The sequence below is a fragment of the Pomacea canaliculata genome, linkage group LG10, assembly GCF_003073045.1.
Source record: "Pomacea canaliculata isolate SZHN2017 linkage group LG10, ASM307304v1, whole genome shotgun sequence".
Lineage (NCBI taxonomy): Eukaryota > Metazoa > Mollusca > Gastropoda > Architaenioglossa > Ampullariidae > Pomacea > Pomacea canaliculata.
Window position 1 is genome coordinate 8,023,319 of NC_037599.1, and position 11,236 is coordinate 8,034,554.

Here is an 11,236-nt window from a genome sequence, read left to right on the forward strand (position 1 = left end):
TGGGTTTTATTTTGTATTGATTTTAGTTTTCACCATTATTGCTATTGTCAGTCAGAATAAAGTTCTGACCTCAAAATGCTCCACAAAATGGTACAAAGCGTATTTTTCATTTCAAGGATGAAATCAAGGGAATTTCTTAGCTATCACAGATGCAGTACTGGGGAGATTTCACACTGATTCTTTCGCATAATTGATCACAAAGATTTTATCATCATTTACTCTCTCTTTCACATGTGTAAACATCAGTCATTTAAACATTTGCAATGGACATCAAAAAGTATATGAAGATATATTGCTCAGAAAAATTCCTGCGAAACCTGTAATTGCTTAATGCTTCAAGGACTATTTGTCCAGATAATCACACTGTATAATCAATACAGATTGGTTTGTTATAAAGTTACTACTACTTTCCCTCTGGGATAAATAAAATCATATCTTAATGCTGATGTTCAAATACTGGACCTCGACAAAAGAAAAAAGTTAACAATGAAAAATACCATCTGAAATAATAGTTGACATTCTTCATTAAAAAACAACCAGCTAGCTGGTTATAATTTAATGCTTCGTTTCTTCTCGAAGAAGCCTTGCAAGGCGCTCGAAACCCTGAAAATAAGCAAGCCAACATTTCCTCATTTTCCCATAGATGTTTAAGTTCTTAAAAATGTTTATTCTTTTTTTATTCTGCAATCTGGTGCAGATACATGTTCATAACAGACCAGACAAATATTAAAATAGCCAAATTGTTTACAACTGACAAATTTCTGTTTTAAATTGATGGCTTGTAATTATCCGTCTTTTCATACCTGATGACTATTTTACATATGAAAACTTATTTTCTGTGGTTGCGTACAACCACAGAGATTCCTGTATTATTATTTTTAACAGCAAACAACCTTTCATATAAGAGTGTGAAAAGAAGTAGTTTACTTATACAAGGAGTGTTTAGGATTTAGCCTTGCTGATAACAATGCCCACTTCTGAGCTATGAATACTACAAACCTTATCCATAAGTTCAGGGGAAACCACTGAATAGGAAACTCGGATGTATGGTGTAGCCTTTGTGTCATCAGCATAAAACACTCTGCCCGGTACAAATAAAACCTCTGCTGCCCTTGCTTTTTCTGTGATGAGTGTGTAACTGTCTTCAATGTTGAGAAGTTTCATCCACAAAAACATGCCTCCACTTGGTGCCGCCCATTCAGCAAGACCTAGGCAAATTCAATACCAAATGCTTATATTCTAAGTCAATATCAAATACTTATTTTCTAAGTCACTACTACAGCACTTTTTCAGCCCCAGAGATTACATTATAAATTTTACCTGTTAAATGCTTCTCAGCAGCAGCCACACAAGCCTCTGACTGTCTTCGATAGAAGTCTGCTACTTTTAAAGCATGGTTTTTAAACCCCTCAAGACCCATTGACTCCAAAACAGTGTGTATGCAGACCTAGAAATATAACTGATTGTTAACATTCATATTATATTTTTACATGGTCAATTATTCTTTTAAAAAGGAAAAACAAATGAATAACCATACCACCAGATGTGACTGTCATTCAATAAGCATGATGCTACATTAAACTAACACATGTATTAAGCTCCACAATTAAGTTTTCCTGCTAAAATGAACTTGGTTTGCTTTAGGAGAGGGAGGGGGAATTAAACATATAAGACAAATAATAAACAAATGTTTTTCCTTTTTTTTAGTCTTATACATCTATCAACTGGTTTCACTGGACTTGATAGGGTAGAAGTAGTTTAATCTTCAATAAATATATATCTTCTCAACCATCAAAATTTCCTCTAATCAGATAAATCTAAAGACTTTTTGTGTAAATGTGCAATTTCACCTGACAAAGAAAAATGAAAGATTGCCCAAATGTTATCCACAATTTTTTAAGCCATACAAGAAAATACTGAATCACTAACACTGCAGTAACTACTTGCCTGGCTTAAACCACTTGCATGCATTACTGAGACTTGCATGTGAAGACCAATACGTTCAAGGACAGCTTTTGGGCCCGTCACAAAGCCTACACGTGCACTGAAGACAGAATTATTGGCAGTTCACAGATACCTGACTAATGGAGAGGAACAAAACATGATAATTTTTGAGAACAGATGCTTTAACTAATTATCTTGCTGCATAATTCAACATTCTGATAACACAAAAACCATTTCATTAATAATCTGCACTCACTTGTATGGATTTTAACACACATTTACTGCAAGCAATCTTTCCCACATTACATGCTCCCTCCATTATACATGCTGCATATGCACAAAAACATTCAACTGATGAATATATTCTCACCCTCCTGAAAGCAGCTTTGAAAAGGAATCAAATCTGACAACTCGTCCATCTTCATCCATGGAAAGAAAACTTGGTATATAAGGCTGATACATAAAAATGTAGAAATCTTTAAATTTGTGATATTGCAATAAAATAACTTTTATTATTTCCATTTATTCTGTCAACATACTTTCATCAGAATGTGTCCATTATCATGGCAAAATACAGTAAAGTGGAAGGCTTTCTCAAAATGTCTGATAACATCACTTATGTTGGCCTAGTCATAAAAAAAATATCTTTGAAACTGCTTTACATTCTTTTAGATTTTAGGAAATGTAAATTTAAATTAACTCACATAAACTTTAATCAGACTAGATTCAATCTTTGAGGCTCAAGTGTTTTGGCAGCATATGACTACATTTTTCAGCCTGTCACTTTGACTCGCTTTTTCACGTTTTTGGTAGAAGTTAATATAAGAAAATCTACCAGCAAAATCCAGTTTTGGTACAAAAACATTACTGGCAAAAATAGATTTTATTTTTAACACCATACATCAGCACTCAGGATCCAGAGTTACAAGCTTACTTAAACACATTACACTGACACATCCTAGTAGGATTTATTACACAACAATAAACTTGAACAGCTATTTAACTCAAGAAGAAAAAAGATGAAATGCTACAAATATCACTCAATATGACAGCACACAACACATCAAAGACTACATTATAGAACCATTTTAAACTGGAAAATAACTCACATTGTTGAACTGTAGATAGAAATATGGATCATCTTCCAGAATCAAAAGATCATATGTCTGGGCAATCTTGTAGATTTCCTTTTTCCTTTTTAATGTCAAACTAGCTCCTGTTGGATTTCCACCATTGGGAATTATGTAAAGCAGTCTGGGTAACTCACTGTCCTTGTCCTTTGCATCCGACGGATTCCACTTAGAAAGAATCTGCTTCAGATGTGCTGGATCTATGCCATCCTTGTCACTTTTTACCTCTATAATATTAGGGCCTAAGGGTTTCACCTGAAAGTTCCATCTGAAGTTAGACATTTACTTATGGAAAGAAGCTGATATTTTTTTAAACCAACAAATGCATCAAATTACAAGAACATATATTTTTGCATATCCTGATGCTCTTTGTGTGTTAAAATACACTGATTTAAAAAGACCACTAATTTTTGTTCCTCTCAGTAAGAAAATATTAAGTTTGAAAACATTATCAATAAACACACTTTATTCTTCAAATAAAAGATGCCACTCACAATTCCAAGGGTGCCAGGGTAAGATGGGCATTCCATTAAAATATTTTGTCCCTTTTCAATACAAGCTTCCATTGTCTGCAAAAGACAATGAACTATTCATCATCTGAACAGTTGGTGTTCGAGGCACATTATCACTACCAGTATACAGAAGAAGGTTTCTGTGGCTATACATGTGCGATGTTTGTGTGCGTATGCATGCATGTATGTGCATTCATGCTTTTCTCAATGCAACTAATTACTCTCAAGCAGTTAGAGTCAAGGACTTGAAATACGTTTTAATTACTACATTTTGAATCTAAAATACTCTTTTTTTTTTTTTAACTAAAGCATGTTATATAAGATCTGAGAATAAGGTAAACAGTTATCTTCAACCATCTGTTATGTTCATAACAAAAATTCCTCAATTTCTTTGAATTTGTTTTTGGACAGTTGAAGTCTATTTTCCTGTATTAGCTGTCTTGAACAAGTTCTTGGATTGTCGATACACAAAAGTTTGTTCCTTTTAAACAGTCTGACATATTGTCATTTGTCATCAAACTGATGCAGTCTAATGAAACAATTTGCAAAAATTGAAACACATTATATAGATTACTGAATTCTTGAAAAGGAAGAAGCAATAACAGAATGTAGCATAAATGCTTTTAAACACAGAGAGAACAATATTCTAAATGACCTTGCAGATTGCATCTTGGCTTCCTGAAGTGACAAGTACATCTAGTTGTCGCTGTGGATCAGTGATGCCCATGGTTGGGGGATTGTGAATTGCTTTCTGTAGCATCTTTATCCACTCCAAGAGATCTGCAATTCTGTAATAGGTATGTAAGTTTAATGACAACCAGCAAAGGAACCCAAGAGATAGCAAGAAGAATAATGGAAGCTTTTTGGTAGACGTATGACCGCCATGCAATGAACAGCTGAAAATGTTGCTGTTGCCATCACCATCATCATTATTATCCATTAATTGTTTTCATCATTGAACTGTCATCATCCTTCACCACCAATATCATTTGATGTTTAACCTCTTCAAAATAATAATTATTAAAAAAATTGCCAGTAATAAATAAAGATTATCTTACCTAGATTAATCATAAAGAGAACATTTTAAGGGGATTATAGTTTACAGAATTATGTTTTGTGAATAAGATATTAGAGCTTCTAAAAAAGAAAGAAATTATAATTTAAATTTACCCTGGTGTGGCAGCATACTGCAGCCCTTTTCTCATAGTCTCTGAGTTTATATGAAGTGTTGAACCATCCCTGAAAACCCATGAAAACATGCTCTATATATCAAGCATGATAAGAAAGCAAAACAAAAATGCCTGATAAAAGCTTCCAAAGATCTTAAAACTTACACAAAAATAAAAGCACATAATTTAGGTTTCAATATATGTCATGACAAAATGAAAGCAACCATAAGTTATACTTTGGTCAAAGTGACACATTCTTTGGTAGTTAACTGGTTATTTTAGCATGCTACCATCTGGCTGAAGTATGACTGATGGTGCTGAACATACTCCCAAAACCTTAATCATAACTCACAGCTGCATTTACAGTGATGTTTCCATGGTTTTGAAGTTGCTGATAAAACCTTGTTTCTTGCAAAACACACATTGTGGCTATCTTAGGAATGCTGACAAAAGTAGTGAAACATCAAACCTGTTCATATAAAATAAAATACACATACTACATAATATTCAAATATATATAAAATAACCAGATTAAGTGATTACCTAAGTTTAAGTGTGGCTTCTTGTATTGGAAAAGATCTGGATTTGGCATCCCTCCTGCCATAGATATAAGTGACGGGGGACTTGAAGCCACAATTGCAGCTAAGAAATAAACAGAACCAAAGAAAATAAATATGAGACAAAACTACATTCAGCTGAATAGTCTTTGTAAATAAATAAAAAAAAAGGCTGATGATATATTTTCATCATGAGAAAATGTGAGTGTGGGTGGATATCTCCATATGTTTATGCAGGATTAAGCGCCAGTTGTAGTATATTTCTATTCTAAATATTATATTGCTGTAATCTTTCAAACATTGGGAATTGTATGCAACAAATTATCATTGTTGTTATTATTGCTACTAGGACGATGATGATTTACGAAACTGTCTAAAAATACTCTATACTACAGTGGATGGACTGAAAAAAATATCAACAATAAGCTAAATATACGCTGAAATCAAAATCAGCAGACAATGATGTAAATGAATAAAGAAATTGTATGTTCTTGACACGTCAATGAAATGCATAAACCTAAGCCTTGCTAAAAGACTTGCCCTATGTCTCAATTTGTAGCTTTTTATCATTTTGTCCCTTTGTAGTACTAACACTAGTAGCAATACTAGTATATTGTAGTGTACCAGGTATTGACTTTTTTAAAACTCTTAAGAGGCCTTACTGACAATGCAATTATACTCTTAATAATAATTTTTTGATTAAAAATTATTTCAGGACACTTACTTAATACACGTATAGCTGAGGGACATCTTGCCAGACTTGTAGAGTTAAAGAATCTAGTGTAATTCATCTTACCTGCAACTTAACAAAGAAAAAAATGTAAATACAAAAATTTTCACTGAAAACCTAAGAATTTTAAAGTATAAGGAAAACATTTTACTTTAATAATAGTACTGGTTGCTGCTGATATATCACAGATGTGACTACTGAGGTGTTCTTATTACTTCAAAGTTTATATGATAAAATATTATTAAAACATTTCTTTAACTATTGTCTTCTTTATAATATACTTTTGATCCTGTTGCAGAAAGAAGATATTAACATTGGTGATAGAATTTGCTAGCATCAGAAATCATATTCCTGGTGGTTACCATAATAAAACATGTGTGAGTTCATGTAAAAGAATCCACAAATATGATAAAGGGGTCTGGAAATGTAAACAATTTGTGTTAGAAGCACAAAAACATTAGGGTCTGGATTTCTCACGTATAGCGCATTTTGAATAAAGCACACTTATAAAAATTAATATTTCATCAATACTTGTTATCAAACATCAGTAACACAGTTTGCCATGCATAAAACAGATGGTATAACAAGATCATGATACCATTAGCATATGTACATTGGTATGGGCATTTTTTTATGCCTCCGATGATTTTATCTGGATGTCTGGAAACCCCCAACAGTTAATTGAAGGTCTGAAAACCCATGGAATTTTACACATGGAAAGCACTCAACTGATATATTAAAATCACTCTAAACAATTAGACAACAATCCTAACCCCAACTCCTTTTGATCTGCATGTATGATTATCTAATAGCTATGTTTTATTTCTTAAGATATGCACAAACACACACACTGTAACTCAGAGCCAGTGTGCGGTAAAATGATGGTGATAATTTCAGTACTTCAGATATTTTTCGGATGGGATGCGCCTGTACGAACACTTAATATGGAACATAAAATATATGTAGTTTTTTAAAACCATTTTATATGGCTGCTTATTTTTAGTTTTCTTTGGATAGTAATTTCCCCAAACTCTACATTTTTATGGAAAATTGACACTTGCATACTGAACATAAAAGTTACCATGTGAATAATATATCTTAAAACAGTCGTGTCATGGAAATGTGTGTAGAGGAGTGCCCTACTTACCCATTAACCGAGAAAATGTAAATGTACCTAAACCTGTGGGTATTTATTCTATAACTGAATTGCATTTTATCTGTATTTGCTTGGCTTTTCTTAACGCTGACTAGACTCCGATGCTCTGCACTTCTGTCAGAAGTTTTAATGCCGTTGCTGTCAGCTCTCCATCTCACCTGACAGATGACTTGACTGTGTAGTAACAATGCAAGAACAGAAACTTTTGATGACCTGGAAAATTTTGTTTATACGCATGTAAATCTGTTCGCCAAAAAAAGTGAATATAATGGCATACAGAGCTGCATAATTAGATACCTTTCGATACTCTGGAGATGTCTTACAACTACAACACAACCTTTCGAAGATGCAGCGATGTGCAGTTTACAAAGGGAAATAAGCTGTCAAGGAGGAGTTATCCCGACGATGGCCACGAATCGCACTGTCTTCGTTACATTCGGTATGATTTAACAGTAACAATGATTTCATATTCGTTTTTTGTTTCACTGGAGATATTTAAAGTGTGATTTTCTAATTTTGAGCTTTTCAAATCTCACGTGAGATACTAAATTATTTACCAGGGTGTAAATTGGTAATAATGCAAAAGTAACTCTTAAGGTCCGCGCACAGTTGCATTAAGTTTTGTGGTGTATAATCATTTGTGAACAATCATTTAATGACTTTGTATTCGTTTCTTATTCTTAAAAAGTGGTTGAACTGTTATATATTTATTTGTTTTAGTTCATCGTTTGATAGAAACGCTCGACGGTTCTTTGTGTGTGCGTGAGAGAGAACTTCCTGATTTGGCTTATGTTGCATGGTTGTGCTTTTTCATTGGTAGCTTTCAAAGCATGCATTTACTTTTATTCTTTTTTCCAGTATAATTCTTATATTATTTTTTCTGTCTTAGCTCACTTTATAAAATGCGGACAGCCAAGTTCTTTCACCGCTGTATTCACGATATTCGCCTTTTACTAGTTTATCGCCAGTATAGTCACCGACGCTTGCTGACTTTACTTCTGGTCTGTGTTCTGCTATGGATATTTTATAAAGGAGGTAAGGCTTCTTTTAGTTGCAGTAAAACTTACGAAAAAACACACCACATAGCAAGATAAAGTATCCCTTTTTTCAATATTTTTGATTATCCAGCCTACACCAGTCTATATGTCATGTTAAAACTTGTTTTGCTGTAAGTAGAGCAGGGGTAATTTTCCTTATCAGTTAGGCAGATGATGTCCCCCAATTAACCCTCCATCTTAATCACATTATTTGGTTCTATGCCTGTGCAAATATGTGTGAAATCGTGGATTAGAACAAACCTTATAGCTATGTCCCTGGTATATACACAGCACAAAATATGACAGCAAATGGAAATTATATTATTAGTCAGGGTTTATATATATATCTGCTTGACATTAACAGTATAATGCAGGCATCAGAAAAGCTATATCACATCAACATTACATAGGTTGATTAATTCCTGCATCATGTATGGCATCAGAAATTCACATCATCTGTGTCATTAAACTCTTTTTACTATACATTTTCAGTGCACCATATTTTTCATGAGGAAGCTCTTTCTAACCCGAAAGTGGTAAGACTTTTTTTAAAAACTTATTTAAGAAGTACAAAGTAGGTAATGTGACCAGACATTTTGGAATCAGATTTTTAAATACAAGTGGGACATTGATCGATTTTTTAGATGAAAGCGGGACATTGGGTGTCCTGTCGGGACATTTTATGTGCAGGCGGGACATACAGTCAAAGGCAAAAGAACATGTCTAAATTGGGATGTCTGGTCACCTTAAAGTAGGTGATGAAGTTCTGTCAATGACATATTTTTGCATTCAGAACTGAGAAAGGGGATACTCAGGCCCTTTGGAACATTAGGGTAAATTATGTAACTGGAGAGAAGTATTTCTCACTCAAAAATAGGATTTTTTTCATAGTTCTTTTGTTAAAAACTGTATTCCACATAGTTTTTTGTTTGTTGCTAGGATCATTGGTGTGACAGTGAGGAACTTCCATCCTACTTGCTCAAGCAGGATCCAGAAGAAATCACCATAGTCACTGCATACTTCAACTTGGGAACTTACAGAAGTGGTTCAGGATACTGGGACTATGCTAGCTCTCATCAGATAAAGCAGCGAATGCGACCCCTTGGCAAAATTGCCAACCCTGTAGTTGCTTATATAGAAGATGACAGTGTTGCAGAATACTTCTTAAAAATTCGCTCTTGTTTTCCTCCTTCTCTGACACGTGTCATCAAATTAAACAGGGAGGATTTGTGGAGTTTTAGGCTGCAGTCACACATAGAAGTGATTTATGGTCAGAGTTCGTACCCTAAACATTACCCCAATACTGTGAGTGCTGAGTACACGTGTGCATCTCATGCTAAGTATGAGCTGCTTGAATCTGCCAGTAAAGAAAACTTCTTTAAAACTCCTTTTTTTGCATGGCTGGACATTAACTACTTTAAAAATTTAGATGAGACAAGTTTTGAAATTTTTAAGCTTATCCCTCCTGGTACATTTAATGTGGAGATGATTTCCATGTCACAGGCATGGCCTCATGATCCAAACATCCCTGTAAAAGAAGTGATTGAAAACAACTTGGTGTGGGTTTCTGGAGCCATGATTCTTGGTGTACAAGAAACTGTCCTAAATTTGACATTGAATTACCGACAAACAGTGGAAAAACTATTAAAAAAAGAGTTGTCTGCCTCTGATGAACAGATTATATATATAATGTTTTCAGCACCTCTAAGAAAACATGTTAAATTACACTTGAAGACATTTCTTTGTCATGACGGTCAGCTAGATTTGTTTGGAAGGGATGCACGGTTTCTGTGCCTTGGTTATGTGTGCAGAAATGCCTGGAATAAAATCCACAAACCAAGTTTATAGCATAGAAGAAATGTAAAATTGTAGCATAAAAATGAACCAAGGGTGTAAATGTTTTAACTTGTTCTGTGGAAAGAACATATTAGCAATTATGGCAGTAGATTTTTGATGGAGGGTTACATTGTCAAATGTGTTGGCACTAAATTTCAAAGACCAAATAAAAGAAAAATAGGGAGATGAAAAAACAAATGCCACATCACTGGTAGCTTTGCCTTATGTGCTTACTAGTATTAAATTATTTGTGGCTTGAGCATTAACTTTTACAGATTGTTTACTGTAGATCGTTGTTATGACTGTCATGCTTCTAAATTTTGGTTTTAAATGTTACCTTAAAGATTAATTTTGTATTCTTTATAAATTTTAAAAAATGTTTATGCTAAACTTCCACAATAGCAGCAAAGATTGCCTCTTAATCATTCAAGATTGTGGAAGGAATAATCTAATTAGCTTTTTCATTTATATTTTAAACATATTTGTATATCATTTGCCCTTGAAGGATAATATACATTGTATGATGATAAACACAATGTTTTAGGTTGTTTGGACCATCTCATGAGCAATTAAATGCATTGCTAAACATGTCTTTTTGAAAGCTTAAAGCACTTGGAACTTGATTGTGTCATGATCACCAATGTGCCACACTACTGGTGCTAGCATATCGTATTCAAACAAGAGTATCTACTAAACCTTTTTAAAATCTGAAATCCACAGTAAAGGCAACATCATTAAATTCAAGATAGTTTTAAGATGATTTTTAAATATAAAATATTCTGCTTGGCATGATGCAACATTTTTTGTTTTAATGTACAAAATATTTGTGAAGGAGATTAAGCAAATGGATCTGAGATTTGTAGTCACAAACTCATGTAAGTGGCTCACAGGCTGTGAGTTTCATGAATCATTCTCACATTATAAACATTTGATTTATACAAAATACCTCTACAGAAATAAAAATAAACATCAATTTGTAGATGTAAGTGAAGTACCCAAATACACTTCTTCAGCCCTTTGTTATCCTTTTCTCAGTGTTGTTACTTCTTGTGAAGTGCAGACCACTAGTTTAAGGCCATGTTATTAATGATTACTTTTTAATATGGTTTAAGAATGGCTTAATCAAACAATGGATGTTTTTTCAAGGTACTCTAGGTGGCATTTT

General features: G+C 33.6%; 2 protein-coding genes across 3 annotated transcripts in view; one reads left to right on the forward strand and one right to left on the reverse strand.

Moving 5' to 3' along the window:
* The window catches only part of LOC112573243 (kynurenine/alpha-aminoadipate aminotransferase, mitochondrial-like), a 10,174-nt gene extending 2,578 nt beyond the window's left edge, over window positions 1-7,596 (reverse strand). The window contains exons 1-12 of one of the 2 annotated variants that reach the window (XR_003101192.1): window positions 7,496-7,596; window positions 6,037-6,114; window positions 5,299-5,397; window positions 4,757-4,825; window positions 4,242-4,374; window positions 3,569-3,643; window positions 3,054-3,329; window positions 2,315-2,397; window positions 1,948-2,044; window positions 1,321-1,447; window positions 1,000-1,208; window positions 498-603 (exon numbers count right to left, since the gene is read on the reverse strand). Coding sequence is in view for 1 of the 2 variants with exons in the window: in XM_025253438.1 (XP_025109223.1) it covers window positions 556-603; window positions 1,000-1,208; window positions 1,321-1,447; window positions 1,948-2,044; window positions 2,315-2,397; window positions 3,054-3,329; window positions 3,569-3,643; window positions 4,242-4,374; window positions 4,757-4,825; window positions 5,299-5,397; window positions 6,037-6,062 (1,242 nt within the window). In the remaining variant the exon portion in view is untranslated. Of the gene's footprint in view, window positions 1-199; window positions 604-999; window positions 1,209-1,320; window positions 1,448-1,947; window positions 2,045-2,314; window positions 2,398-3,053; window positions 3,330-3,568; window positions 3,644-4,241; window positions 4,375-4,756; window positions 4,826-5,298; window positions 5,398-6,036; window positions 6,115-7,495 lie in introns of those variants that run through there. The other variant, XM_025253438.1, reaches the window with a different exon arrangement.
* On the forward strand, window positions 7,510-11,089 carry LOC112573244. Its single transcript, XM_025253439.1, has 4 exons — window positions 7,510-7,637; window positions 8,088-8,233; window positions 8,728-8,771; window positions 9,175-11,089. Exons 1-4 carry the CDS (start codon window positions 7,513-7,515, stop codon window positions 10,081-10,083), a joined length of 1,224 nt encoding a protein of 407 aa, XP_025109224.1. The 5' UTR covers window positions 7,510-7,512; the 3' UTR covers window positions 10,084-11,089.
* The last annotated feature ends 147 nt before the right edge of the window (window positions 11,090-11,236 follow it).

What these genes read in the sequence shown, in the direction of transcription:
- LOC112573244 (XM_025253439.1), top strand. Translation starts at nt 7,513, where the DNA reads ATGTCTTACAACTACAACACAACCTTTCGAAGATGCAGCGATGTGCAG. An exon ending in ATGGATATTTTATAAAGGAG is followed by an intron (nt 8,234 to 8,727) that starts GTAAGGCTTCTT and finishes ATACATTTTCAG; the next exon opens with TGCACCATATTTTTCATGAG. An exon ending in CTCTTTCTAACCCGAAAGTG is followed by an intron (nt 8,772 to 9,174) that starts GTAAGACTTTTT and finishes GTTTGTTGCTAG; the next exon opens with GATCATTGGTGTGACAGTGA.